This window comes from Trachypithecus francoisi, unplaced genomic scaffold (assembly GCF_009764315.1).
Source record: "Trachypithecus francoisi isolate TF-2019V2 unplaced genomic scaffold, Tfra_2.0 Lachesis_group18, whole genome shotgun sequence".
Classification (NCBI taxonomy): Eukaryota; Metazoa; Chordata; class Mammalia; order Primates; family Cercopithecidae; genus Trachypithecus; species Trachypithecus francoisi.
Window position 1 is genome coordinate 14,095,518 of NW_022681463.1, and position 19,095 is coordinate 14,114,612.

The following is a 19,095-nucleotide window of genomic DNA, read 5'->3' on the forward strand; positions in this document are numbered from 1 at the left end:
TCACCCCTCGGGGCACCAATTTGTCAGCCCACAATGAAAATCAAGCTTAAGTATATAGCAAATGCATATTCATAACCACCATGTATTGTCCCTTTCTAATATCTCTGTCTTCTGCCAGGTATGTATTCTGTATTTCTGTCCTGACTGATTGCAGTTTATGCTTGTTAAGTGCATCCTTTTCCCCACCCTTGCCAATGATTTGGGGATAAGAACTATTGAAGACCTAACAAGTTGAAAGACTCCATTTTTCCTGCAGTGTTTTTCTGTCTATTACTGTTTCAAAGGAAAGCCCGGTGATGTGAATACTGAAAAGAGAAAATGTAATTAAGTGTTCATTGTGGGTAGTCTTTTTGTCACCTTTGAAGTGCTGAAATTAACACAGCAATCTCTTGATTTTGCCTCTGTAGTGGCAGCTTGCTGAGAATAGTCATATTTTGCTGACAGAAATGGGCATTCCAAAGCGTAAATTAAATAAGTGTATTTTATAGAATTCATTTAAAAGTGCATCTGTGCTGAACGTATCCCATTTTATACTGCTCTGATTACATTTGGCTTTTTGTTGACCCATATAAAAAGTGAAATGTTTCATACTACAGGCTGCAAGACAGCTTAGGATAGGGTGATTATAAATGGTGGAAAGGAAAAGAAAAACACGAGATTGTGGCACGTCGACTCCTGCTGTGTTTCTATTGTATATTTGAAAGTAATTTAAAGATAGAAATTATTAATGAAGTTTACAGCAAAGAAATAAATAAGATTAAAGGTGAAATTTCAGCTAAAGGGCCATCTTTAAGCTATACAAAAGGAAAAAATCATAAAATTAAACTTTATAAAAAGTAAAGATGAAAAGGGAAAGCTATATAGTGTAAGGTCATGGCTATCTACAGTGTTAGAGAGAATGTAAAATAGGATACGTTGCCACAGGGAGATAAATTTTCAACCAGAAGACCCATTGTGAACGACAAGGCTGCCCTCTTGCAAAAATAAATCATACTTTTCAGCTATTTGAATCATACTTATCCAAAAGTCTTATTCTGAGAGAATGAGAACTACATTATGTTGGATAAAATGATTTGTGTCACAAACAAAATTGGAAGAAATAATTATACTTATAAATGCAACTATTTCAGTAATTTATTGAATTTGACTGCAATTCATTGTAGGTAAATAGAAAAATAACTATATATCTGTGGTTAGATGTATAAAACTTAAACATAGCAAATAACCAGCACACCATTAACTGAGGTGAATCTGGGTTGTTGCAGAGGAGGAAAAGGAGGTATTAGAGAAAGAGGAGAGTCGTAAGGAATATTAGAGAAATCAAACACCTGTGAAACCCTGGTCCAGGCGCCAGATTGAACCTGGAAAATTACGCTTTTGAAATCCATTAAGCTGAAAGGTCACAATTCTATTATGTCATTCATAAATATTCTGAGAGAGACTTTCCAGGCTTCAGCAGGCCTGATAACGTGGCATTTTCCACACTGAATGCATTGTCAGTGCTAAACATATCTTAGCCAAGGGCATTGTAATCTGAGGGAAATAGTAAAGAATTAGATATCAAAATATATTGTTATTCTCTACTTTTTCATTGACATCACTGATTCATAATGTATCAATATCGATCATAAAAGTAAAAGGTGGATACATACATCGGTTGTGTATTACACAATAGAACAAATACTATGTTGCATATTAATATGATCAAATGCAATAGACCTGTTAAAAGTGCCAAGTAGTAAATGCATGAAAAAACATGTATTTGACTTTCTTTTTTATAGCATTGTACAAACTAAACACCACTGTGTTGAAAGCATATGTGTACTTAGCAGAGTTCAAAAGAAAATGAAAGGTGATGTCATTAGCCTTTTTCCCCTGAAATTATATTGCTAAAAAAGTAGGGACATAGTATGTCCTGTTGCATTATAAATTGAAATATCGGGCCAGGCATGGTGGCTCCCCCTACAATCCCAGTACTTTGGGAGGCCAAGGTGGGTGGATCACCTGAGGTGGGGAGTTCCAGACCAGCCTGATCAACATGGTAAAACCCTGTGTCTACTAAACACACAAAAATTAGCCTAGTGTGGTAGTGGGCACCTATAATCCCAGCTAGTTCGGAGGCTGAGGCAGGAGAATCGCTTGAACCCGGGAGGCGGAGGTTTCAGTGAGCTGAGATCTCACCACTGCACTCCAGACTGGGTGACAGACACTCTGCCTCAATAAATAAATAAATATAAATATCACATAAATCGAAATATTAAGAAATAAATAATGCAAAGCAAATTAGTTGCATAATTTAGAACAGTCAAAGCGCAAAGGTAAAAGTGTTTCATACATATGATGACACTCTTGTGATTCAATGTGGCAAGTCCTGTAAAATTCCATTATTACATCAATACCATTTTAATATAAACCTGTAAATCACATTTAATGGCTATAGAAAAACCTTTGGGCACAGCAACATGTGGCAGTGTCGGTAAACATTAACTGAAAGTAACATGCAGACATCGCTGTAATGGGTTCTGATCGCTAATGAGCATTACCTCAGCTTTCCGTAAAAACAGAACAAATGAGAACACTCAGAACTGAAAAATGGTGCTTCCTTTCAGAACGAGGGCTTGTCACCCATACCCTTGACTTTCTATACCATGTGTTGGCAAGTGTCTGACACCCAGGTCGACCTGCTCTTTCAGTCCAAATCCACATTGCACTGGGTTTGTAGGAAAATACTGTATCATTGACAACATAAATGAAATATGATGGGCGCCAAGCTGCCATTCTTCCTTCACTTCTACCTCTTTATCACAGTGGTGGTTGTCACCTTTTTAGAGTCTGTGAGAAAAGAACCGCAAAGTCGTTCTCACCTCCTGGCAATCAGTTACAGACTCACTCTGCACCTCCTGAATCTTCTGTTTCCATTGCAAAGACACAGCCAAAGCCTTGGGCCAGACTTTAGTCATCTCTCACCCTGAGTGTCAGTTGCCACCTTATCACAGTGTCCTACATGCCAGGGACAGGGAGATGAGGATCAATCTGAAAGTCTACATTCAAATAGGGCTTCAGGGGCAAACCCAAGCCCCCCACCACACACACACATTTTGAACTAGTTTCTGTTTTGGAAGTTTGTGCTTTTGTCACCGCATTGTCACAAGTTTGTGCTTTTGTCACCGCATTGAAAAAAATGATGCCTAAACAAAGATATTTGCTGAATAAAATTAGGTTTATGCTACTTTTCAGCTAACTTCAAACTTCATTATATTATTCTTAAATTCGCTGCCAAACCCCTCCCCAAGAGTTTGTTCTCAATTCTGTAAGTTTGGGCCTTCCTGTTGCAAAGTCCCACAACGTTTACCCGGAGAAGCCAAAGCTCTGCTTTTAGGAGTCTTGCCTTCTCCCATGCACAGCCGATATCAAAGGCATCTGCCACGAGGAGTCAGTGCAGCTGGCATGCCGTGACTGTCTGTCCTTCTGCTCTGAGGGTGGCTTTTCTCTCTTTCTCCCGAGGAAAAAGTATGAAATATACTGGTTTCTTGTTTAACCAAGGTAAGAAAACACATGTCTAATAACCTTTTGTCAAACTGTACTTAACCCTGTCTAGTTACTATTTCAGTGAGCCAGTTTATTTGGTGGTGGTGTTTGTTTTCAGTTTTTGGAGACAGGGACTTGCTCTGTCACCCAGGCTAGAGTGCAGTGGCACATTCATAGCTCACTGCAGCCTTGACCTCCCAGGCTCAAGAAATCCTCCCACCTCAGCCTCCTCTTAAGTAGCTGGGACCACAGGCATGCACCGTCACACCTGACTGATTTTTTTTTTTTTTTTTTAATGAGAGATGGGGTTGCCCAGGCTTGTCTCAAATTTTTGGGGTCAAGCAATTCTGCCTCAGCTTCCCAAACTGCTGGGATTACAGGCATGAGCCACCACGCCCAGCTGAGCCAGTTTTAAATGGCTGCATTACATGCATTAAAAATGAAAACACACAAAAAAAGCCCAGAACTTTTTTTTTCTTTTTTTCTTTTTTTTTTTTTTGGAGACGGAGTCTCTCTCTGTCACCAGGCTGGAGTGCAGTGGTGCGATCCTGGCTTACTGCAACCTCTGACTCCCTGATTCAAGTGATTCTCCTGCCTCAGCCTCCCAACCCCAGAACTTTTATAAGGAAAAATTTAGCAGAAAGAAACTGATGTCATCACTTTGTGACTATTTCAGCCTCCCTCTCTTATCCATGACCTCTGTGGCACTCAAGACGCCTGCCCATACTGCCTTCCTCTCCAGCCTCCAAGCCCTCTGCCTGGAAGCCAGACTCCGCCAGACTTACTCACCAGGCCCTGACCACGCCACCTGGAATGCCTTTGTCACAGCTCTTTTCCCAAAATCAGCCCTCTCCGTGGCATCTGCGTGGCTTTGGAGAGCATCCTTGGGTCTCTATCATTGTCTCATAATCTTCAATAAGTAGTGTTCAGAAAATGCTCCCCTGGCCCATGTGCCCAGATGGACTCTCCAAGTCTAAATGCTTCAAAATGGTACAGAACTAAATGTGTGAATTCGGATGGGGCTTCATTTCTGGTCCTCCTCCTTCACACTTGCGTGGCCGCCCTTCCCCTCCACGCTCCAATTTTCTTTCACATTTCTGCTTTCTGAGAAGAAATAAGACTGATTTCTGGGATGGAGCATGAAAGACAGAAAGCCCCGGAGAGAAAGACAAAGCATGTTTCCGTGGAAGATGCCCACACACCTCACTTGGGGGCATCGGCAGTGTTGGTACCCACCCAGGTGTGTTTTGACATCCAAGACTTGACCGTAATTCTTCTTGGAACTTGATGGGGAAAGAACCTTGCTGGGGCCCCACATGGGCCGGGGCAGCCTGGGCAGAGTTGGGCAGCTACCTGAGAGTTCTAGGTGGAGAGGCCCGGAAGATCCCGCAAGAACAAGTCTCCATTAGTTCCAAGTGGAATGGCAGCCCCTTTCTAAGTTTCCCTGAGAGTTGAGAGCTAATAAATCTTTTGTGGGAACAGCAGCCCAAGCCAAAGACCATGTGGAGGCCACGCATGGTGACTCACACCTGTAATCCTAGCGCTTTGGAAGGCCCAGATCCAAGGATCTCATGAGCTCAGGAGTTCGAGACCAGCGTGGTCAACATGGTGAAACCTTGTCTCTACAAAAAATACAAAAAAAAATAAAAGTAGCCAGGCATAGTGGTAGGTGCCTGTAGTCCCAGCTACTTGGGAGGCTGAGATGGGAGGATCGCTTGAGCCCAGGAAGTGGAGGCTGCAGTGAGTTGAGATCACACCATTGCACTCCAGCCTAGGTGACAAAGTGAGACCCTGTCTCAACAAAAAGAAAAGACCAGGCAGAGAGTATAGTGAATTAAATGGGCTTCCCCAAAAGATATGACCATGGCTTAATCCACAGAACCTATGAACATGACCTCATTGGATAAAGGGTCTTTGCAGATGTAATTAAATTAAGGATCTTGTGATGAGATCATCCTGGATTATCTGGGTCGGCCCTAAGTCCAATGACAAGTGTCCTTGTAAGAGACAGAAGAGCACAAGACACAGAGAGAAAGCCTTGTGCAGATAAAGGCCAAGTGACTGGTGTTACGAAGCCACAAGCCAAGGGACAGTGGAGGCCACCAGTAGCTGGAAGAGACAAGGAAGCATTCTCCCCCATGGTCTTTGGAGAGAATGTGGTTTTGCCGACAACTCAATTTTGGACTCTGGCCTCCAGAATTGTGATCAAATAAATGTCTGTTGTTTGAAGCCACCAACTCCGTGCACTGTATTCCAGTACTCTAGGAAGCACATACAGAGGACATCAGTGGGAATCAGAGCTCTTAGCTTTGGGAGCTGAGATGGTGGCCAAGTCAGCAGAGAGAAAGCCCCAAACCCCCAATACAGCCTCATAAGTTCCCCGATGGGGGATGGAGGACACATTACCAGCTTGTCGTGGGTAACCTTGATCTCAAACTACTAACAAGAAAAGGAGCATTCTTTCAAATGTAACTGAGCTTGAAAGGACTGAATTGAATTGATGTAGCAAGATGATGTTTCCAGCTACCAACAGAAATGGAGGGGTTGTGCACCAAATTCAACTCGTTTGTAGAAAAACCAAGACATTTATTTTAGCTTTGCATAACTAATTTTGTGTCTGTATATTTTCAGACATTGTATAGCTATACTACACGTCAGGGTTGCTCGAGGAGAATTAAATGAAAAGAAAAACCTGCAATTTGTTGAGCTATTATTAAATATTTTACAAACGAGGGCACCAGAACTCACTGTGGGCTGGCAGTTGCCACGTGGCTTATAGCTGGCAGAGCCTGTTTGCTACCTGAGCTCTCTGACTCCAAGCACAGTGCTCTCTTCTGTGTCTGCTTAATTCAATGATAAACATCGTTGCAGTGAGTGCAATATTGTATTTATGTTTCTGACCAGGCAGTGCCTCACACATCCATGGAGTCCAATCAACTGTTTGTCGAATTTAATCGAATAACATAGCCTTGCTGTCCTTAAGTAGCCTGCCATCTGTCCGGTTTGGGGGATATAATTAAAAATAAAATCTGCCAACCTACGAAACCTCTCCTTAAAGGTAGAGGAGAGAAAGCCCAGTTTTATTATTGAATAAGCACTAACACAGGCTGCAATGCACATCACTGGCAATCTGTTAAAGAAATCACAGAGGCAGAAAATACCTCCCTCTTTTATATCACCGCTTTCCATACGTGTTCTCAAAATAGAAATAACTAGTCCTCAAGAAGACTTGACAGCACCACTTGTTAAATATAGTTTATCCTAAATTCACCTGGTAACTGGGGTGGCCATCTGTGGGACCTGATTGTCTTTATCCAAAGGAAAATTAAAACTTTTCATATTTCTGTGACAAGTAGGTAAGTTTACAACTTGGAGCCAGACGTCTAAACTCCCACCCTCCATGGAGAAGGGGAGATGGAGGCTCTGTCTTCCTTGATGTTTACGTTACTTCAAGGAGGCAGCCCTCAAGGAAAACATTCTTTTAGGTTGTAGAACTGGTGAGAAGCTTATTTGGCTTTTAAAAGTATTTATATACATCTCAAACGGAAAGGGAAAGAATTTGCAATTCCAAGTCTTATAAAGGAAATGCTCTAAGAAAAGGGAGGCGAACAGGATCCCTTCCGACCTCCCTTTTTATAGATTCGTGTTTGCACTTTCACTAGAGAGATAGGAAACCTGATTAAATTAGGATGGAGCAATGCCTGCTCCAGTGTGCAGGGGTGAAAGAAAGGGTATAAGATATCCCCTCCTGCAGAAGAAAACCAGCAGGTGAACATCTCAGAATTCGGGGTGAGAAATCAAGGCAAGGGAAGGTAGACTCTGCCTCTGATATTACTTTCTGTCATCAAGGTCTTGGGAAATGGGGTGAACATGGAGCGAACTTTAAAATGTCCAGTTTGGAATCATGTCTAGTTCAGAATAAGCCTGATGCCCAGTTACCAGTGGTGTACTAGTCATGGTGATATTAATAAAAACCCTCCAGTCTAGATCATTCTGTATCTTCTTCAAGCTCTGATAAGACTCCAAAGGGCATGGCTGTTGAAAAGAAGGGTGCTGGCATTTGTCCCAAGCCAGGCATGTCCCATCACAATTTAATCATGTTGATATACTCATTAAAATTGAAAAAGAGCTAGCCATTAACTTCTGCATAACTTCTCTAGCACTGGCTGAATTATCTCAACTTTCTGACCTTCATGCTTAACCACCTAATATTAAAAAATGAGAATAATTCATTAAGAAGAAAACTGAAATGAAAAATATAAGTTAGAAATGAAAAAGATCAAGTGAATGTGGGACTTTAGAAAATTCAAACTTGAAGAGGGACTAGAAAGTAAAATATTTTTTAAAATTATACTATTTTGTTGTTTTATTTACCTGTTCTAAAAGAAGCACACATTTTTTAAAAATCAGAAAATCATAAAATTTTTAGAAAAAGGAAAAAATGTATTACTCCAATACACAAAAGTAAGTACCATTAATATTTCTAAAGTACCTCCTTCAAGCATTTTCTCTATTACTCCATATATGCATAGTTGTGCTTCTACCATTTATATACTCTTATTTACTATTATAATGTAAGTGTTTTCAACACCATAAAAATTCCTTCTAATAGAAGAAAATACCTGGGAATCCAACTTACAAGGGATGTGAAAGACCTCTTCAGAGAGAACTACAAACCACTGCTCAATGAAATAAAAGAAGACACAAACAAATGGAAGAACATTCTATGCTCATGGATAGGAAGAATGAATCAATATAGTGAAAAAATACAGGAAGAATGAATCAATATCGTGAAACAAGTGGAAGAACATTCCATGCTCATGGATAGGAAGAATGAATCAATATCGTGAAAAACGGTACAGATTCAATGCCACTCCCATTAAGCTACCAATGACTTTCTTCACAGAATAGGAAAAAACTACTTTAAAGTTCATATGGAACCAAAAAAGAGCACGCATTGCCAAGACAATCCCAAGCCAAAAGAACAAAGCTGGAGGCATCACACTACCTGACTTCAAACTATACTACAAGGCTACAGAAACCAAAACAGCATGGTACTGGTACCAAAACAGATATATGGACCAATGGAACAGAACAGAGCCTTCAGACATAATACCACACATCTACAGCCATCTGATCTTTGACAAACCTGACAAAAACAAGAAATGGGAAAAGGATTCCCTATTTAATAAATGGTGCTGGGAAAACTGGCTAGCCATATGTAGAAAGCTGAAACTGGATCCCTTCATGATATCTTATACAAAAATTAATTCAAGATGGATTAGAGACTTAAATGTTAGACCTAAAACCATAAAAACCCTAGAAGAAAACCTAGGCAATACCATTTAGGACATAGGCATGGGCAAGGACTTCGTATCTGAAACACCAAAAGCAATGGCAACAAACATGGATGAAGCTGGAAACCATCATTCTGAGCAAACTATCGCAAGGACAGAAAACCAAACAATTCATGTTCTCACTCATAGGTAGGAATTGAACAATGAGAACACTTGGACACAGGGTGGGGAACATCACACATCAGGGCCTGTTGTGGGATGGGCAGAGGAGGGAGGGATAGCATTAGGATATATACCTAATGTAAATGACGAGTTAATGGGTGCAGCACACCAACATGGCACATGTATACATGTGTAACAAACCTGCGTGTTGTGCATATGTACCCTAGAACTTAAAGTATAATTAAAAAATGAAATAAAAATAAATAGAAACTACTATGTTAAAAAAAATTCCCTAGTGTATTAGTTATCTATTGCTATGTAATAAATTACCCACACATTAGAAGCCTATCAGCAAATAGACGTTTATTATCTCAATGAGTTTCTTAAATTTGGGAAACTGAGACAGGCTTAGCTGGGTGTTTCTAGTTCAAAATGTTAAGAGGTTGCAGTTGAGATGTTCTCTACAGCTGCAGTCACCTTGAAGTTTCACTAGGGCTGGAGTGCCTGTTTCCAAAATGGGTCACTCCAGTGGCTGTTGGCAGGAGGCCTCAGTTCCTCACCACATGGACCTCTCCAAAGGGCTGCTTGAGCATCCTCACAACATAGCACCTGCTTCCATCAGAGCAGGAGAGACCAAGGGTAAAGACACAGTGTCTTTTATTGCCTAGCCTCATAAGTCACACACAATCATTTCTGCAGCCTGCTGATGACACAGGCCAGCCATATTCAGTGTGGATAGGGGACTACACAAAAGCATGAACCAGGAGTCTAGAACAACGCTAGAACAATCTTGCAGAGTAGCTACCACAATGGGAATTTATAATGGCTGCATGTATCTTATCACATAAATCTCTATAACTGTATTGACTATTCATGCATGGTTGGGTGTTATTTCTAATATTTCCGTATTACAAACAACCCTCTAATAAGCACCTGTGTATATTCAGCTTTTCATCAATAGTTCAGATCGCTTTTTTAGAAAATAATCTCAGAAGTGGGATTGTTGAGTTCAAAAAAATCTTAATTTCCTTTTTAAGTAAGTTGACTTCATAAAGCAAATTAGCATTTTATATTATTTCAGTGAACATATGCATTTTATTTCATGTATTTGTGATAAATACCTTGAAATGTCTATGCAGTGATTCATAACTGCATGTTTACCTTTCACTTAATGAATTCTATATTCAATGTATTTTAGGTAGCTATATTATATATGTAACATTTTGATACTTATGGCATGTGGGTTTTTTCATTGTTATTTCACCATTTTGTAGATCCTCCTGAGTTTGTTTGTTGCTGTTATTTTGGACAACTTAGAACTTGATGAAGACCTAAAGAAGCTTAAACAAGTAAGTAATGTAGGGGAGATTTAAAAAAAAAAAAGCAAAATAAGGGGCAAACCATTTGCTTACAGGCAATATTAAAAGTTTGAGCTTCAAAGTAAAAATAAAATTTAATAAGTTAAGGCTATCCAAGGTGGTAAAATGGTGTTAAGTTTAACTTCTATCTAATACTAACAAGGGAAACTTTCTGTTACTCTGTAAATATCCTAGGACTCGTTTTATTATTTTTGAATAACAGTAAGATGGGCAGAGTATGGTCCATTGGATTTGGAGACTGTTCTCCTTCTGCCATTAAATGAAGGTTGTTTGGAAATGAGATACCTCAAGACCATATTGCCATTTTGCATAATTATATGTAATACCCTTTATCATCATCATAAAAATATTACAATCAATCTACCTGGTCTCTAGACACTAAAGGAGAATTTAGTCTGGGTGCCCATAGTGAGTATAAGAAACAGAATAGAATAAATGATGAAATGTGGGCCCAGTTATGTATGAAAACAGACAGGATGTCATCATGGTGAAAAGTATACCCCAAAAAATGAAACTAGAAATAGGTGAATGCTGTGTTCTTAATGGCAGGAGGATTACAGGTATAGTCAATCATTCCCATAGTTTCTGTGGCATGGAGGATATTTGGCTTGAGTATTTGGCTCTATCAAAGAGTACAGACCCTTTGAGAAGAAGAGCTCGCAAGAGAGTGGGACAATGGGTGGAACATTCTTGTATCACCCTCCCCAACACTGAGAGAATAGTTGAGATGTTAACTACCAAACTCTACCCAACTGTTAGAGTGTTGACAGAACCACAGCTGTTATAACGTTAACAGAACCATGGCTCTTAAACTTTCTATTCGGAATTATAAGCAGGCCCTCCGTGTTCAGAATTTTCCAAAGCTTTCTATTTTTAACAAAGCAAAAGAATAACCTATTTAAATTTTTTTTTTTTTATCTATCTCATGATCAGGTTAGGCATTTCATTGTATTACTCTTATCTTTAAAGCCTATGCTTTTAACAGAGGTGATCAATAAGGGAAAAAAATAAAACATTGTTATGAAGATTCCCACTTGGAGCATACCAAGAAAGGTTTTGAGTTCTTTGCCATCCTACAGCTACCCAGGCAAATGGGCATCTTCCCGGCTCTGCTGGAGATGATTTCTTCCACGTCTTTTCACTCCGTGGTAGCAGTGAGATAGGTTCTTCAAATAAGAGTTGAGACATCCCTTTATGCCATCAGTGAAAATACTTTGTGTGGCTTCTAGTTGCAGAAAAAATAATAGTTGAGTTCAAAATTGAAAGTGACCAGCCATATAATTAGACATAACCCATAAAATCTGCTGCTGTAGAACCACTTTAGTCCATGCTTTACAAATCTGGTATTTAGCTGTAGCCTTTCCCTTCATGCCGTGTTTATTATGCACAGATATGTACTATCCTCTGAGAGAGTATGTTACAACTATTAGATAAGATAATAGAATATTATCTATTCTATAGATAAAATTTAAAATAGCCAATTTATTTCCAGCTAGTGCTACCGCCAGGTTCCATATGCTTTTAAATAACCATGTAACTCCAGCCCTCGTTTGTAAAATAATTTTTCTGCTGGAAAGCAACAAAATAAACGTGTATGTAGCAATTTTTTCAGGACTATGAATTCAAACCTACGGATATTTTGCAGTGTTAATTTTTTCACCATTGTAACTTATTTTTATATACATGTATATGCATAGCCTACTTACATTTTTTGTCATCTATATATCTAATGGTCACAACAGGCATTTCATATCTGACCCGAAGTAAAAAAACCAACAATAATTCTTCCTGGACTATAAAGTTTTAATAAACTATATGGCTCTTCACTTTGAATAAATGTCATTGTTTATAAAAGTGGCTTTTAGGCCGGGCGCGGTGGCTCAAGCCTGTAATCCCAGCACTTTGGGAGGCCGAGGCGGGCGGATCACGAGGTCAGGAGATCGAGACCATCCTGGCTAACACTGTGAAACCCCGTCTCTACTAAAAAATACAAAAAACTAGCCGGGCGAGGTGGCGGGCGCCTGTAGTCCCAGCTACTCGGGAGGCTGAGGCAGGAGAATGGTGTGAACCCGAAAGGCGGAGCTTGCAGTGAGCTGAGATCCGGCCACTGCACTCCAGCCTGGGCGACAGAGCGAGACTCCGTCTCAAAAAAAAAAAAAAAGTGGCTTTTAATCACTTGCTAGATATTAGTGAAGCTTTGTGTTTCTGGAAATTCTGTATATCAGAATGAGTTATCCAATTGCACTAGCCTACAATTTGGACCATATACTCTGGGTATTTGGGCATTGAAAACTCCAATCATAACGCAGCAATTCCATTTTTGTTAGTACTTTTTACACTATTCTTTATTCATGGTTGGACTGAAACTACGTAGCCATTAAATTCTTCTATTAATTTCATACTTGAAACTCATTGAACCTGAAATTCATTAGAGCAAATGTTATTAAACTAAGTTAAAGTGTTCCTAGTTAACTTCCTCTCATTGTATGATTATGTTTTGTGTTTTCAGTAGTTTTTAACAACTGTGTCATTTTTAATGCCCCTGATTTTTCTTATATTCGATGATCTTGGCCTTTAAGGTAGGGCTCATTTGCATGTTTTTAAGAACACACACATTCACGTGTGTGCACTTTCGTATATACGCATAGTATTGTGGATACCTCAAACTTCAGACTGTCTTTTACAGATTCTTTTACAAAATAGTAAAATTGTTACCCTAAATATTGTTTCAGTTGTCCATGTACAAATCCAGTCCTTAAGATTTAAGCTTACATACTCTATTTTTACTATTCCCAGATAGAGAGTAGAGTGGAGGAAATGTTCAAAAAAAGTGTTTGATTTTCTTAATGTTTCAAGTTTCAGAAAGCCCTATGCATTCCAAATTCCATCTTTGCTCCGTTCAAACTTTTTGCTTCTTTTACCATTTCTGCCAGTCTGTAGATTCTGATAGCTATGGTGACATCGATTGAATCCTTGCTCGGTATCAAGTGTTTTATGTTTTCACCTATTTTTCAAAAAACAACCCATTCAATGCAGGTATTATTATTCTGTCCATCTTACAGATGAGGTAACTAAGACACAGAGAGGTTAAGTAACTTGCTCAAGGTTGCACAGCCAATAAATGTCAGAGCTAGAATTTGAACCTAGGCAATTTGGACCAAAAACCCACACTCTTAACCTCTAAACTGTATTGATTCAAACTAAAGCTATATAAAGGCCAAACATGAGTCATGCATACTGTTGAGACTCGTAGGACTATGAATTATTTGTTTATAAATAATGATGTTGTAGATAACAAAGGCATCAACATATTCACCAAGTAACTGTTAGAATGAAGGACAGTTTCTGAGGAATAGCGGAGAATGCAGCAACCCAGTCATTAAAACTATCCAGATCAGTTCTTTGTTTCCTCTCAGAACCCGGAAGATCGAATCAGAGCCATGGGAGTGACAGCCTTGCTGCATGATGGCAAACACCACTCAAGGTGCCATTTCTCAGTGATCTTCTTGGAGTGATGCTCTCCTCAGACACCTACATAACAGGCTTAGCATAGCAACATTTTAGTGACTTTAATGTCTTTTAGTATCGATATGTTTTTAGCTGTGTTAATATATAAAAGTTGGTTCATAGATTTTTTTCAATAATAATAAAAGCCAGTGGCAGTTACCTCTAAAATGGGGATATTGCCCAGGTGCAGTGGCTCACGCCTGTAATCCCAGCACTCTGGGAGGCCGAGGTCGGCAGATCACCAGGTCAGGATATCGAGACCATCCTTGCTAACACGGTGAAACCCCATCTCTACTAAAAATTCAAAAACAAAAAAATTAGCTGGGCATGGTGGTGGCGCCTGTAGTCCCAGCTACTCAGGAGGCTGAGGCAGGAGAACGGTGTGAACCCGGGAGGCAGAGCTTGCAGTGAGTCGAGATCGCGCCACTGCACTCCAGCCTGGGTGACAGAGCGAGACTCCATCTCAAATAATAACGATAATAATAAGAATAATAATAATAATAAATGAGGTTGTTAACATGCAGCACTCAGTAGGGCTCAACAGAGGAAGAGGAAGCAGCCCTCGTGCTGGGGAGAGGAGAGGCTGCCCTTAAGCTAAAGGTGTGAGATGGTGGTAGAAAGTGAAAAGGTGCTAGTGAAGAAATTATAATGGAAAAGAAGGAAGAAGTGTAGTAGAAAAACACCAGATATGAAATAAAGAGTATGAATATAACACAGGGATAAAGGTGCAGGAATGTGGCAAAATCCAGAGTTAAGAATGTGAGTAAGTCACTGGCCAAAAGTCAAAGCCCACCGTGGCCTTCCTCTCAGAAGCTCCCTGAGGGCAGGCATGGGCTGCATGATGGATTGTCGGTGCGCCTGTGTTCTCCTGAAGGAGAAGCACGGCACTGTATGTCTTTTCCCATTATTTTTCTATGCAGCCTCCGTGTGCATCAGAGGTGGTTTCTAGCCAAGGACTGCTGAGCTCTAAGGGTCCTCATGAAAAGCTATGGTGTCATTTTTAATACTTCAGGAAGCTGGAAGAGAATTGTGCATTCACCTAATAGAAGCCCGCACCTGCTACATAAAATGTCAAGTTTAATACTTGTAGCTGGAAATCTGAAAATTCTAAGTGGCAGCACGGTTTCCTTAATACTATAGTTCTGCAGTGTTTTCATATATACTTTCCTTTAAGCAAATTTGTTTAAAGCTACAATGAATTTCTTATTGCTTAATCAAGGCATCTTGGCAGGAAAAATGTTTAGGTTTTAGAATCCAGGGGAGAAAATAAAAGGGCTTTTTGGACACACATTTTGAGAGGCTCTTATGTGTTTATTCCCATCACCCCCTCTCCAAGAGATCACCAGTGTGTGCCGTCATGGTCACCTCTAGGGCTTTTCCTTTGTCACTTCTCACAATTGTGTTCCAAAAACTCACGTCAATCACGTAACCATATGAAATTCCTCTATTGCCTTCCCTGTGTGTTGTACGTAGGATACAACTGTTTCCTAATAGCAATAGGGCAGCGTAATCTTTTCATAGCTGCCATCATTTACCTGACCCCCGCATTAAATTACATAGAGACTATATTTCTCTTTTCAGCATCCCCAAAAGCCAATACGGAGACCTGGGAAAAATATATATGTGTGTGTGTGTATATTATTACATATATGCAATATATGTAACATATATGTATATATCATACATTAAATACAAAAATGTTATAATGTATTACATATATGTAATAACTATACATATATGTATATATTAAATATAAAATTATATATAAGTAATACATGACATAAATTATATAATGTGTGCTGTATATGCATAACATATATAAAATTGTATTTTTATATTTAATATTTTACATATATATATAACATTATTTCTGCATGACATTTAAAAATTGACTAAAAATGAGAGATTGTCTGTGGATGTGTGATTGTGGTAAGCTGAGGAGATTACTGATGAATCGGTTGGTATAGAGGCTACAACACAACCCTCGACCTAAAACTTCTCTGACCAGTAAGAGCTGATGACCGTGAAGCTCAAGTGATGCAGGAATAACACTGGAGAATGTAGACAGAGTTTTGCAAGGTTTGAATATGAAGATAATTCTTGCAGCTTTAATGATTTTTGCAAATTCAGTGCAAGACAGATATAAAAGGTTTTCTTTTAAGCAGTATAAAATTCATTAAACTTTGAGGGAAGAAAAAACCCATGGAAAAGCCTGAGGGGAAGAACCATTGAAAAGGGAAGTATAGATAGTCTGTTTAGATTAAATTCAGAGCTGTGAAATTGAAAACTGTTTCCCCAGCTCTGTATCCAGTCTCACTTAAATCCTGGTTCCAATTTGATGATGCTTGGTCTTTGCTAGAGTCTGCTGCATAGTGGTGGGTAGATATTATTTATTAAGAAGCTTTCCTCTCTTATTGACTGTGATTTTTTTAAAACAAAAACCATAAATATCTTATATTCTCTTTTGTTAAAGTATGATCTCCAGGGGAATGTTTTTGTTTAGCCTTAAGCTGCGTGATCGTTGATTTTATGTGTCACCTTGACTGGGCTAACAGATGCCCAGATAGCTGGTAAAACATTGTTTCTGGGTGCCTCTGTCGGGTGGTTCTGGAAAGATTTGCATTTGAATTGGTAGACTGAGTAAAGCAGACCCCCTTCCCCAATTTCGTCGAGCCACTTCCAAAGCTTTGAGGGCCCAGATAGAAGAAAAAGGTGGAGGAAGACTGAATTTGCTGTCTGTCTCATTGCCTGCACCGTGTAAACAACCTTCTCCTGCCCTCAGGAAGCCTGGTTCTTAGGCCTTCAAACTGTTTGCCTGGCTTCCAAAGGTCTCCAGCTTGAAGATGGCAGATGGTGGGACTTATCAGCCTCCATCATTACATGAGCCAATACCTTAAAATCAATAATGATGTATATTTTATTGGCCCTGTTTCTCTGGAGAATCTTACCTAACACACCTTGAAGCTCTCATTTGCGTCTCCATTTTGTCGCCTATATTGAGTTCATTCCAGATTGAGGGCGGTAGCAAGGTGGCAGGGATGCTCCTGGAAGATGCCATTCAGCTGAGCACTGGTTGCATCTCCTGACGTTAGTTGAATCTTCAATCTTCTCCGCATTTTGTCAGCCTCTCATGAATGAACTCAAACTTATGTAATTTGAAAAGGCTGATACAGCTGCTACAGGAGCAAATGCTATCTATTGAGAACTGTCTTGTGTAGGCTACTTCATGTTAAATTATCACAGTTCATCCTAAATATTAAAGATGTGACAACTAACATTCAGGGGAGTGAATTTCTTGCCCAAGTCCACGCACTTCATATGTGCCTGAGTCAGGGCCACAAAGGCTGTCTGACACTAAACCAATGTCCTTGCTGAAAGAGGCCATGCTGCCTGCAGAGAACCACCTCCTTCATCTATAATGAAAAGCGTATCTAGCTAGGTGTGGATTGGATGAGATGCTTATCCATTTTTTAGATCAGCATATTTTCTCCCTGTGGGTATCCAAAGAAGAAGCCAAATTATAATCAGACTATAGCTTAGTGAGCCAGGAATGAGGATGGAGAGGGAGGGGAGAAAGGTTGTGTCATTCAGATACATAGATGATGGTTTGATAGGTGCAGCAAACCACCATGGCACATGTAAGCCTATGTAACAAACCTGCACATTCTGCACATGTATCCCGGTATTTAAAGTAAAATCTAAAAATAAATAAATAAAAATATTTTTAAAAATGCATAATGACGGCCGGGCGCGGTGGCTCAAGCCTGTAATCCCAGCACTTTGGGAGGCCGAGACGGGCGGATCACGAGGTCAGGAGATAGAGACCATCCTGGCTAACACGGTGAAACCCCGTCTCTACTAAAAAATGCCAAAAACTAGCCGGGCGAGGTGGCGGACGCCTGTAGTCCCAGCTACTCCGGAGGCTGAGGCAGGAGAATGGCGGGAACCCGGGAGGTGGAGCTTGCAGTGAGCTTAGTTCCGGCCACTGCACTCCAGTCTGGGCGACAGAGCAAGACTCCGCCTCAAAAAAAAAAAAAAAAAAAAAAAAATGCATAATGGCATAGGCTAAGATAGGCTGAGATCATCTGAGATATCTCTTTTACAGTTGAGATATTAGTGACCCAGAAACTAAATCTATTCGTTCTGTGAAACTGGGGTCTGGACACTCATCTACTATCCTATAGATATTGTGTCGGGGCTAGGGACATGTGATGGTCAGGACACTGTTTCTACTCTCAAAAATAACTTACGAGCCAGTGGCAGAAAGAGACAAGTAAACAGGCAATTTGGGTTCAGTGGTGATCATTACAAATATGTTTTGGAAGCGCACAGAAAACATCTAAAGCAGACTGAAATCAGGGACATTTTCTCACAAGCAGGTGCAGACTGAAATCTGGAGGTTGAGTAGTGCTAATCCAGGTGAAGAGGATTGGAGGAAGATGGCATGAAGAAGGGTACTGAAGACCAGGGGAACTGCAGACTCTTTCTTGGTTGGGAAAAAAACAGAGTGGCTTTGTGAACACTAAGAGTTTGCTGTGGCTAATGTGTAGAGCAAGAGAGAAAATTGTGAGCTGGAAAAGTAAGCAGAGACCAACACAGGAAATGCTTGAGCAGCACTAAGCATCTTGATATTATTCTGATGGCATTTATGCACAGGGTATCATAATCGTACCTACATTTTGGTGTCAGTATGAAATGAAATGGAGGGCACCTAGACTGGAGATGGAAGAATCAGCTCTTGAGGCAAGTGGTGATGGCAGCTTGAACAAAAGGAAATCGGAATGAGAGAATATTGGAAGTGGTGAAGGACAGAGAAGAGGATTTAGTGACAAATTGGATATAGGAAGGGAAAAAAACCAGGACACAGGGATGTCACCCAGATTTCTAGATTTCTTTGAGTGCACTGATGCAGAAGAAATACAAGAGAAAGAAGAAATGAGAGTTTTGTTTATTTGGGGTTATTTTAGGGGGAAGAAGATTGGTCATATTTTCCCTGAGATGCCTGGGAAATATCTATGAGACAGTGTCTATGGAGAGATATAAAGTTTAAAGTTTAGGTGGAATATCTAGGCTGAAACAGATACTGAAAAGGAGCAAAATCAACATGCAGATGGTAATTTAAGCCTTTAGTGAGCATGAACTTACCAAGGGAGGGATGGTTCCCTAAGGGGTAATAAATAAATGGTAAGAACCAGTGAGGAGGAGCCAAAATGTGTGTGATA

The 19,095-nt window shown here is 39.9% G+C and overlaps 1 protein-coding gene across 2 annotated transcripts in view; it reads left to right on the plus strand.

Moving 5' to 3' along the window:
- NALCN (sodium leak channel, non-selective) overlaps positions 1–19,095 on the plus strand; it is a 354,929-nt gene that overhangs the window by 226,071 nt on the left and 109,763 nt on the right. For both annotated transcript variants that reach the window (XM_033177337.1, XM_033177338.1), the window contains exon 15: positions 10,262–10,336. In XM_033177337.1, the coding sequence (XP_033033228.1) occupies positions 10,262–10,336 (75 nt within the window). The remainder of the gene's footprint in view (positions 1–10,261; positions 10,337–19,095) is intronic.